At 41.0% G+C, this 12,160-nt stretch overlaps 1 protein-coding gene across 5 annotated transcripts in view; it reads left to right on the top strand.

The window, feature by feature from the left end:
* The window catches only part of casz1 (castor zinc finger 1), a 98,340-nt gene that overhangs the window by 58,437 nt on the left and 27,743 nt on the right, over positions 1 to 12,160 (top strand). For 3 of the 5 annotated variants that reach the window (XM_077514699.1, XM_077514697.1, XM_077514700.1), the window contains exons 3-5: positions 2,506 to 3,403; positions 5,516 to 5,581; positions 9,982 to 10,078. In XM_077514699.1, coding sequence (XP_077370825.1) covers positions 2,506 to 3,403; positions 5,516 to 5,581; positions 9,982 to 10,078 — 1,061 coding nt within the window. The remainder of the gene's footprint in view (positions 1 to 2,505; positions 3,404 to 5,515; positions 5,582 to 9,981; positions 10,079 to 12,160) is intronic. The other 2 variants (XM_077514698.1, XM_077514701.1) reach the window with 1 other exon arrangement.

Raw genomic sequence — 12,160 nt, 5'->3', positions numbered from 1 at the left:
ATAGGGCTTGAGTGGGAAAAGTCATTTGCACTGTGTTTGGGAAAAAAAAAAAAAAAGGTTATCTCCTGTGTGTGGCAGCCCTAATCCTTGCAAGCCAACATCATTTGCCTTTCACTGATAGCATGGTCACATGATCCCTTTCTAAATACACTCCTTGTGCTTTTTTTTTTTTGTCTTTCACAGGATAACGATAATACCGTAAGTCAATAAAATACTTGTAAAAAGCATGTTGGCCCCACCACAAATTACATATATCTGCCTTTTATACAATACTCACTCTAATGTAAAAAGAAGACATTACTCAATGTCAATAGAGATTAATCATAACAGGGTCAATGTTTAGTTAAGTGATTATCATATATGTTTAATTTTCAAATTGGCAATTTGGCGAGAGGCTTTCCATACAAAGATGGCGATTGAAACTTTTTCATTATACCTCAAGTAGTCCAACGGAATGCAATGTTGTGCAGTATAACCGGTATGGGCCAGTCTACCCTAACTTTAGAGTTATATGATCCACTGCGTCCTGAAACGACCTGAAAAAATACAGCAGCACTAAAGTCCATTCAAACATTCTCAAGTTAGTCACACCTGTTGTGAAGGTTTAGTATGTGTATTGAAGCACATTTAAATGCTGTCAGCCTTTTACCCTTTCTAAAAAAATAATAGGGTGAAGGCCTACATGAGGTAACTCCAGTTTCAGTTTATGTGAAAACATTTTATCAAATTATCTATGGCTTGCTCATTCATTCATCCATTCCTCTTAAATGTTTCATGCCCTTTTCGATCCACCGGATACTCTTTCACACTGATCCACCACGCAGAAGAGCGACCCCAAAGCAGTGGGTGGAAATTTGGGGATTATTTTACATGCTGCTCAGGAGATGTGAAAAGCAGAGCACAGCAACTCATTTAGCAATAACTGAGAAATTGGAGACAGGAGCTGAAATATTTGTGTATTAATTACACGAGTGGTAGGCGGTATTACCTCTGACCAGCTTAAGTGCGCTCTCTGGCTGAAAAAGCAATAAAGCACTTTTTTCAATGTGGAATGGGTAGACATGAAAACTTTGCAACAAAACACTTTACAAAACATTTTAGCTCTATTACATGTAGGCATGTGGATAAATGCTGCCTGGAGGACTTGCCAAAGAATATGGGGGTCCAAACGTTTTCCTCCGAGGGCCACAGAGAGAAAAATTGATGCTAGGCCACTATGACATCGCTCGACTTTTTTAAACACACTAAAACCAGTCCATCCGGCAATTATATATACTACACCTTTCTATTGAAGGTGAAGATAAATAGTTTAGAAGACGTCATGATTTTCTGCTAGAATAGATGCACCCTTGCCATGAGTAGGTTTCAATATTGAAGACCAAAACAAGAGCACTCTGTAATAAGCAGGCAATCTTTTTAGAAAACATGTTCTTTTTTTTTTTTAAAGTAATTATAATAATCAGGCAGGCATATTATACATAAGTACACACAAAATTAGGAATATTTGTCACATTGTATAGACGGTATATGATTATATATAATTATACAAGTGCATGTTAGACTTTGACAAATAAATGTTTGTTTGTTTGTTTGTTTTTTGTATATATGCTGCGGGCCGCTAAAAGTTAGATAGTGGTCCGCAAAAGTCCCCTGAGCCGTAATATGGACACCGCCGCCATGGAGTATGTAGTTTTGTTTCCATAGCTGATCATGAACTTGTTCTTTTTTAGAAAACACAAACTTGTGAGTGACTTTTTGGGGGGAAAGAAAGAAAGAAAGAAAGAAAGAAAGAAAGAAAGAAAGAAAGAAAGAAAGAAAAAGAAAAAGCGAGGAAAGTAAACAAATGAAGACTTTGAAGCTAATATAGTTGATTAAAATACTATATTCAATATCAAATTCCATAATCCTCAACTTTAAAGAGCAAATGCCAGGTCATTTCTCATGAACAATTAGTACAACTCCTTTGTTGAGTTTCACAAGTTGGAAGTCTTTGTTCTTTCTTCTAAAAATGCAGTGGATATAACCTGTTTTGTCATTTGATATTTTATACATAATCGTTTTTCATAGAACGCATTTGTGTTTTCAGTTTGCCGTGAATTGATTTTGATATCAGAAGACAATAAGCGATGAAAAAAAAATTCCAAGTTTTGTGTTGAGCGTTTGCTCGGTCAACTCAACCTTGCAAATTCTGCAAGAGCGTAACGTGAAACCAAAACAGGAAAGCACTACCTCAGACTGCTTGTTGACTGTTTGTCCAACGCAAACAAAAAACAAAACAAATATATGTTCTAACGCCGTTGGGCACACTTGAGCAGGTCGGAAATAATAAGTATATTTTAGTTCATCAAATTATATTTTTGTACATCTCTTATATGTTACTTTTCAGTACTAGATGATGGTTTTCTAAAACATTGTTTCAGTGGTGTTAAATGCTGGTCTGATGGGAGTTTGATGAACCAGTTGTAAAAGTTTTATGTCTCAGATATGATCTTCTGACTGTTTCAGGAGAAGCATCTGCCCTCCGAGACTATGCAGCCAACACAATGAATGAGTTTTTGGGAATGTTTGGCTATGATGACCATCATATGCGAGATGAGCTTAGCAAGAAGCTCAGCTTTGAGAAGCTCAAGGCCGCTACCTCAGACCCCTCAACCCTCAGCAGCGAAGAGGCTTCTCGGCGAGCCCGCTTCTCCAAGTATGAAGAGTACATACGAAAGCTAAAAGCTGGTGAGACCCTAGCTTGGCCCATGCATGCTTCCCCACCCAAACCAGATGACCTCAATTCAAAACTGTCCCAAGACAAAAGTCCAAACATGCTCCAGACCTCTGGTGGCGTCCCAGCAGTCGAGGCTCAGATCTACCCCACGAGCTTGGATCACAAGCAGCAAGGTGGACCTCCATTGACTGCCGCACAGCCATCTAATCCCTCTCACTTGCAGAACATGGCCTCCCGGGCCTCCAAGTATGACTTCTTCATTCAGAAACTAAAAATGGGTGAGAGTATCCAGCCCAATGGTAATGCTTTTAAACGACCCTCCAAATATGACCTGGAGAACGTCAAGTTCCTGAACCTTTTTAAACCGGGTGACGGTAACCCTGACATGGGCGGGGCCATCGCCTTTAAGACTGGTAGAGGTGGTCGCCCTTCCAAGTATGACATCAGAACAATCCAGAAGCTGATGCCCGGAAATCCCGAAGGCTCGCTGATGCCCAACATCCTCGCAACCACACCGGGGAACCCTGGTGCACCCGGTGTCCCCGCCACTGGAGCGGCTGGGGCCAGCATCGCACCAGGTCTCACCGTGGACCAGACGGGCCACATAAGCTTCAGCGCATCTGACTACCTGAAGTCCAGCTTTTCCAAAACCGACTCCATCACCACTGGCACTGTGTCATCCGTTAAGTAAGTCTGCTCATATATTCCCTTTTACTGAAGTGTGTCTAACTTCCATGCACTCTACAAGGTCATGAGATGGGGAGAAATTATGCCAGCTGACTTGCTATATAGTGGATGGACAAATTTGGGTTTGCTGATTCGTTTACCATTTAACCACTGAATCCCAAATCAATTCGACTGGGGTACTAATTGTTCTTTTGCTAAAACACACTATAGTGCAAACAATGAAAAATCCAATATGATCATAATGGGTAATGGAGTGCACTCATATAGCGCTTTATCTATACCATATGTTGTCTAAAGCACTTTACCAAGGCTCATATTCACTTTGATGAAAACCTACAGAAAGATTTCCCCTTAACGTTCCGAGGGCCCACCAGAATCCTTCACCGAACACTGGCCAACGGCAGAACCCAGAGTGTTTTTCACTTCTAGTTACAGTTTTAAATCCATCTGTGTCGTCCATCTATGTCGTGTATTTCGGCCGTGCAAGCTAGCTAGTGCGAAGCTAACCTAGGACGGTTCGTCTCTTCTTTCTAGCGTTCAAGATTGCAAACTCCCTTCGTGCTTGGAAAACATCAGAGGCCAACAGCGGAGTAATTTCAGAAATGTTGATACATTGCGTGAGGGGCTTTATAGGCTGATTTCGTAACAGATTAATATAATGCTCATTAACCTGCTAAAAATTCCCATGCACATGCAAACATTTCTGGGTGACTGTCGAAGAGCGCGCCTAACACAACTCTGTGCACTCCCCAAACACAAAGTTGACACCGCATAAATATACAGTACGTTACATGACGCAAGACAAAGTAAAATTCGTTGGAACAACTTTAACCGGATTTTTAGATTTTGGAGTTCATGCAAACCTTCTACCTTTGATTTTTGTGACCAGTCAAATGAGATGAGCAATACATAAGCCTAGAAGTTATTTAATAATTAAAAAAATGTTTTGAAATAACACACACGGGGCAACACAAATGTTGAAAGCTCAGAGTTACAGTTATTGCTTCTCAAAGCAGCAGCTTGGACTTCCTGTGCGCTCACACACACGTAACTGCTACATCGAGTCAGTTTGTCCAACGTAAAGGTAATTGCTACCTCGGAGGAAGCCAACAGCACTGTAGTGTGAAATAGTGCGTGGAGCCCAATAGGACGGCGACATGATGAGTTGCGAAGGCACATGAAGTGTTTACTCGCTGTAGAGGCCCCTTGGAGACTGATTTAGCACAGTCATCGCAAAGTGACTGACTTGGTTCATTTTGGCTCGGGTGTAACAACCCTCCCTTTAATTACTTTGGAGTCACGGCTAACCTACCGGCTAGTCACAGGGGCACATGCAACACCGTCTGAGGAGCACACTTTAAAGCAAGCGAACGAGAGGTAGGCTTGTGTGCGCTACCGGTACCAAACCACTGTTTGATTAGTTTTAATCTTGTTTCTGGTTTGCTGGGAGCTATCAAAGGCAGCGTTCAAGAGCCCTCAGGCGCGTCTCCCTCAGGGTCTGGCCTTGGTTGGATCATGGCTCACAGGAGCTACAAGCTTGGCTAACTGACCCGTTTAGTGCGAGACATGGTCTGGCAGGACGTCCTCCCCTCTGGGCCAAATTAACCTCAGGTCATTCCTCATGTGGAGCTTCAAATGCCGCTGCTGAGGGGGACCAAAGCTGCATTAATGCTGACATCCTACAGATAGTACTGTTACCTTACAAAGGGAATCTTACCTCTGGTGGAAAAAAAAAAAAAAAGACTCCATTTAAATCCATTCAGTTGAATCAGCTGGATATCTGTATAGTCCCATAAAGAGGATAGAATTTTCTTCCACCAGCGCATTATCCGGTTTTGCATATAAGCACTCACCAAAACACCCCCATGAAAGATTAATGTCCTTTTTGCTCCTGCATTTCTCCTTCCATTGGCTGAAAGGCCATGCATCAAATGTGTGCTCCTTCCATCTCTGATTCATATGGCACAGGAAAATGCTGCTCTGCCACGAGAAAATGTGAATTGATGGTTGAAAGTTTCCGCAAGTAAATATTGTGTCACTTTGTGTTTATTAACAACAGGCAGCCCAAAGCTGCCATTAATCCTGTTCCTTTTGTGTTTCCTGCGGCGTTAGGAATGGCCTGCCACCAGATAAACCTGCCAGCGACGACGTCAACCTCTACCAGAAATACATCGCCAGGTATGCAAATCCCTCAACGAGCCATGCTAAGCACCGATGAAACAATGCATCCAAACAGAGACAAAGCATTTCCCCTTCCACTGATGGTGTTTTATTCAGTGGTGTGACTCTAGATTGTGCTATGAAGATGCTCCGCGTGCAGTGAATTGATTAAGAAAGGCTTCAATTTATGTGGCGAGCGGGATGGAGTGTAATGAAAAAGAAATGGGTTGATTGTGCCTGTGACTGTAAATGTTTGACTACATTCCCAGAGTGTGTAGCTATACAATATGTGCTAAAACCCAGCTTTCATTTGACATCGGAGAAAAGATAATTATTGGCTGCTTCCACTTAATTTTTAAGATGCATTTAAGTCCAGTGGTTATTAACCTGGGTTTGATCAAATCCCAGGTGTTCGATGAGTCAGTCTCAAGTGTTCGGCAGAGGTCAAGACACACAATAATGACATTCCTTTCAGATTCAGATTCAAGATTGTCATTGTCACAGAAAACAACAAAATTGTGTTTGGAGCATCCAAAATGCTTAATGTAACGTACCACAAGTGCATACACGTCACCTTTATTATTATGATCTCTTCAATTTCGAGCAAAAAAAACAAAGTGGTTGAATGTATAACGGAACATATGGTGTTCCACAGGGTTCAATTCTGAGGCCTGTGCTGTTTTCATTGTATCTGCTGCCCCAGGGTTCCATCTTGAGAAAACAACAGTGGTGGTTTTAAAGTGTTCTACAAATATGTTGTTGAGTCATTCCCTACCTGAATGGTTTGCTATGCCAAGTTGAGCAGTTCTAGTCCAGCACAACTAGCTATCGACCAAAACTAAAGGCACATTTCCTTAAGCTGCATGAAAATGGGTAATACAAAAAAACACAACACATTCTGAAATCAAGGTGAAGTGAGCCAGATTCGATGAAAGACTACTACAACCCTGTGTCTTGAATTTGCAAAAAAAAAAAAAAATTGTGACGCAACGGGATGTGAATTTTTTCTTTAGTCTGCCATTCAAGTGTTAAATGCATTCTTATAAAAAGTCAATTGCAAAAGAAAAAAAGAACAAATCGGGGAATGGGAGGTTTTTTTCGATGGCCACAGAACAATGCCTACCCGCCCCTTTTATTTTTTGTTCTAGATTCATTTAGGGCTGATGCTCAAAGGTGATTATCACTTGTTTGTTTATTCCATGTAAAAAAGAAAGAAAAGCCGCATTTGAAAAGCCGAAGTGGCTTTGGCGTTAATGATTACTTCTCCAAGCCATAACATGAAGGGCACAAATCAAAGCCTTGGCACTGACACACACGCGCAAACACACGCACGCACACGCACAAAACCTCTTCCTTGGACTGATTACATTTTGCAAGAAGATTTAATTAAGGAATTTTTAATGAGGCTTCTGCTGGCACTGCCAAGAACTGTTTTGATATTTGCACTGCATAATGCATAAAATTTGTCTAAACATCTCGGCAGTTGATGCACGGGGAGGCTGCAGATAAGCTCAGATACAGTTTCAATTTCCGTGTTGGGTTGGGTTGGAGGGAAAGAGAAAGGAGGGATGGAAAAATGGGAAAGGAGAGCTCATAAAAAGGGCAAATGTAGCACAGTGCGGGAGGTAGGAGCGGGGGGAGGCTCCTCCTTGGAGCTAATGTGCACACACGAGTACTAAAACCAGTTTTGTACATGTGTTTGCACCCCAAAAAAAGTTATCTAATCTCCCCACCACAAAACATTTGACGCTTGCCTGCTAGTGTTTAGTCGCCGTTCTCCCTCTTGCTTTCATGCAGCCACGAATTGCCCGGCCACTTTGATCTGTCTCTATTGTAACTGGAGATGCGCTGCAATCTCTGCATCGTGGCCATATTAATATTTAATCTGCAGCTGAATAGCGCCGGCCCATTAGGCCCCCTGACGCGGCAAGTGGGAATTGTCCAGAGGCAAAGTGATACAGCTGGGCAATGAGCAAAGGGGTGGGCCGCAGTCTCAGGAGGCTCGGTGCGTTCATAAGGACGGACGCGCGTGAAAGACGAGTGTATAGAAAGCACAAATGTTTGGGGCATGTGTTGGCTTTATTGCTTTTTAAACCCCCTCCTCTATTTACTTGTATCACAGGCGCAGACCCGCTTTCGCACGCATGTATCCAACTTAAAAAAAAAAGTAGTGGATATGGCGTTCAATTAGCTTAATGAACTCTGCAAAGTGATCTGTAAATGCAGCTCTGGGATAATCTGAACAAGGAAAAAACAGAAAGCGAGATGGGAAAAAAAATATTACTTAGTCCCCTTCACTCCCCCTAAACACACTCACACACACACTCCCTCCTCTTGCACTAGCAGATGGAGTTCTTGGCAGCAGCGGCGCAATGTTTATTTGTGTGTTTTCACTGGTAATTGGAGGATTTTAACAGTCATCATCGTCTGGCTTATAATCAGCGCCGTAAAGTTGCTGTAGTGTAGCAGGCAACAGCAGCCTTTTTCTATCTAGACATGAAGAGATAGTGAAAGGAAAGATTAAAATAAAATAAAAAATAAAATAAAAAACAGCATAATGTTTCTACTATGTCAAAATATGAGAGGCTTTCCTCCCAAATAATACAATAATGACATCGATTTGACAAGGATTTTCACAGCGTCGAGACGTAAAGCATCAGGGGGCTTCGGTGTGTGTAATAAGTGTGTCTTACGGCCGCGTTGGCAATAAATGGAGATAATTTGGCAGAAATTGGTGTGACAGACTGGTAAATTGTCGCAGCAGTGTATGGAGTGGGTTGTGGGAGCAGCGGCGGCACTTTGAAGGTGAGATGAGCGTCATGCCTTTGAAAACTCGCTCACCTGTTTTATTGCACCCGCTTTCACTGTTGACAGGCTCTTTGATAGCCTTTATTGTCACACATCTGTCCGAAATGGAAGGCCCCTCCTCAGCCTGCTCCTTCAGTATGTAGAGGGGAGAAATCATACGACCAAAATAACATTAGACGTCATCATGCAAGGGGTCAAAGTGCAGAGGTATGGGCCTGGATTTCCCTAAAATCACATCAGCTAGGTTTGAAAATGCACGTCGTTTAAGCGACTCACAACTCATCTTGATGATGGAATCAGGAAACAAACGTTGCTCATCTTATCATCCGTCCTGCAAGCTGCATCCACATTATAACCACTGCAACATACTCCTAGAGAAGTTTAGTTGCATAAGATACACATTACACTGTATTTTCAACATAGTTAAATAAGTCATCTTTTGGTCTTCTTCTTGTAGACTGTGGTTACGCAAACTGCATACAAAATTAATCTGCCAACAAGCCCCACGGCACAGTTTGTGTGTGTATTGTCACAGTGTGGCCTTTGTTTTAAGAAAAAGAAACCACATTGGAACTTTGAAAATGGAATAACATTGAACTGACTGCAAAACACAACAAATTTCAACACTGTGCTCCCCACATTTATTTTTTTCTCCTTTTATTTTTCTCATTATGCACACGCATCATGACTGCATTGTAAGAGGTAACCAGGCTGTGACAATTGGATTTCTTTTCAGAGATAATGTTACGTGTCAAATGTTCATTTTGAACCCCAAAGTGGAAAATGGTGAAAATAGTAAATGGAGTTTGTCCAACTAAAGGTGCTTTAAAAATCACTCTGAAGATTTAGTTACGTATGCAGTTTGGTCAATTTGATCATGGATAAATGTTGTTTTGTCCACCGTGTTTGCTGAGTATTTTTTTGGAGGACGACGTAGGTTATGTCAATACAGGTATTTCCATATGAACAAAGAGCTAATGTAGGTTTAACGATGTTCGTGTTTTTGGAAAATAACATTCTGCTTAGTTTTTTACGCTGATTAAAACTAAAAGTGGCATTGCGGATTCCAAAATTGAAGTCAGTTTTGTATTTTTTATTTCTTTTTTTGGCATGTCGTTTTTTCTCCACACCTTACCTTTCATATAAGTTCCAGATAAATTCCACTGATTAGCCGGAGTAAGACTGTAGTAAGAAGAGCTGATTGCGATTTGACTCATCTACAGTTTGCAGCCATGCCTGTTCCTTTTATATTTCATTAGATGTCAGTATTCAAAAATGTTAATAGAACAAGCACAAAAGCTCAATACTTGAAGTGATAGCGGAAAAGCTGAGATCAGTTTTGGATTGTGCACCAAAAAAATAATTACAAACAGCTGTCAGACCTAACTCCACAAAAATTCTGTTCCCGAGTGTAATCCAGTTCCAACATAAAAAAATTTTATCCACATGTAGCCCACAATATAGTGCATGACTTTATTCAAAGTTCCTTCCAAATTCCTGAATTGTTGGTGTAAAATTTGAAAAAGACTCACCACTTTTTTTTTTCTCAGTTCTCATTCCTTTGTAATCCGAATAATTGACTATTTCCCTTTGTGTTGTTTATGTTTCAGGTTTTCTGGAAGTCAACACTGTGGCCATGTGCACTGTGCCTACCAGTACAGGGAGCATTACCACTGCATGGACCCTGAGTGTAACTACCAGGTGAGCGTGAGTAATTTATCACTTTTTGAACAACACTCAATGACACGTTTAATGTCCGCGCAACATGAATACATTTCTGCTCTCTCAGCTGATAGAAATGGCGTTGCAACATTTTAGAAGTTTCAAGAGCCGAGTCTTAGTCTGGAACAAAATGGTGTCCCTATAAAAATTTTATTTTGTCATGCAAGGAATAAGGAGACGTGGCTTGACAAACAGTATGATGTGTCATCTTTTCATTATTCATAACATCCTGCCAAATTTTAACTAATCATAAGTTTGTTAGCCTGTGGTTTTCCAAACAGAGCATTGTTTCGTTTGCAAGCGTCCTCTGGCTATTGCTCTTCCGTGCTTGAAATGTGTTTCTGTTGTTTATTTAGCAATATGCCTCATTTAAAAATATACCACTGGGGAAGAGTTGTCTCTAATCGCATTTCTTACATTTAACCTCATGGGTAAGAAGGAGACAAATAATGCAAAGCAAATCAAATCAAATTTTCCTTTTTTGTTGGCCACTGTTCAGGGAAGATTAGCTCTCAATAAAGATTGGTTAAGAGGTGGAAAGTTTTCAGCTTCACAGTCTGATGAGACGCACTCTGGGAGGAATACAAAGGAAAATCGTTTCATGTCATCATTTCGAGCGTTCGTTCAGGTTATCACGGCAATTTCCATGCTTGGGCCCGTGCTCCTCGCAAATATTCTCTGTGAGGCACTGTGGGTGTCAATTCCCTGAAAAGGAAAAAAAGCACATGATGAGCAGTCCCTTTCGAAGTGATAATTCATGAAATGTTACATGACACACACTCCTGGAATATTATCCCACTGCCAGCCTCTGGCCGATTGGCTGAGTCTTAACATTCTCCTTTCATGGGCTTGTACATGAGGGACGCTGTGTGCATCTTGCCACACTAGTGGGAATCCTAAAATAAATTGTAGCAAGTGGCTCCCAACCTTCATCACCACTCCACTGAAAATGAGATCTTTTTCCCAGTCAGCTCTCTCCATGGCCTATTTTGGACGCCTTGATGGATCGAATGTACAGAGCCTGCATTTCCACTCATCTTCCGGTCCACATCAGACTCACGCTCAGACATGCGCAGAGCTTTTTTTCCCCCCCCCCAAGAAAATTCTAAAAGAGCTGAATATTAAGAATCCTAATGAAGTCTTTACTCTTTGAGTCAAAGGAAAAAATTGGCTGTGGGAAACGGGCCAAGAGCGACAAAGAGGCACTTTTTTATATTTTGTGCGTGAGTGGAACACACAACACAAAGCAATTAGCCTACTTTGTAGAGCAATTAGTTGCTTTTCAAAACACTTCTTTCTGATGTTTTTCCCCCTCAACTGGAGATGAATATGGATTGAAGACAGAAGTGTCTCATTGATTTGCGCGTCTCCCGTTACAGTTTCTGTTACATCAGCTTAAGGCCAATTACAGCAGATTTGGTTGCTGCGGGTCTCGGAGGAGTCACTTTTCTGCTTTCTAACTGCCGCATGTGGGAGGGATCATTTATTTAGTCATTTTAGATGCGAGGTCTCTTAGCGCATGCACTCATCATAAATGACAGCAAAAGCAAGTGTTCATGAATTGAAATTGCACTTTCAGCAAATGAACGTGAAACCTTATCTCTGCAAATTAAAAGGAAAAAAAATCCTTTTTGGTGGCTTGGCTTGTTCATTTGTCTCCCCTTTTTTACTCTCGACAACTAACATGCACTTTTTGTTTATTCTAAAGCCAGAAACATCAGTTTAATCATTTTCATTAAGTGTTTAAAAAAAAAAAAAAAAAAAAAGTCATTGCTATGAATTAATCTGTTGTAAATAGCTCAAAAGGAAATTATTTCTTAAAAATGACCTCAATAGTAAGTTGTGTAAGCATAGGTTAATGAGGCCTGTAGGCCATTAAAAAAAATTAATGGAAGTTAAAAATGTGATCTTATTTATTGTGCATTTGTGAGAGTGGACATTTTGACTAAAAGGAAACAAACTCAACAACCACTGATTGTTTAAACTTCACCATTCTGTCCCAGTGCGAGCATATGGTCTGCCTGTATTTGTAGAAGACACATGTAGAGGAAAACCCGTCTTTTGAGG

This window comes from Festucalex cinctus, chromosome 2 (genome assembly GCF_051991245.1).
Source record: "Festucalex cinctus isolate MCC-2025b chromosome 2, RoL_Fcin_1.0, whole genome shotgun sequence".
Classification (NCBI taxonomy): Eukaryota; Metazoa; Chordata; class Actinopteri; order Syngnathiformes; family Syngnathidae; genus Festucalex; species Festucalex cinctus.
The sequence above is the reverse complement of the archived record's forward strand: the minus strand, read 5'-3'. Positions and strand labels throughout refer to the sequence as shown.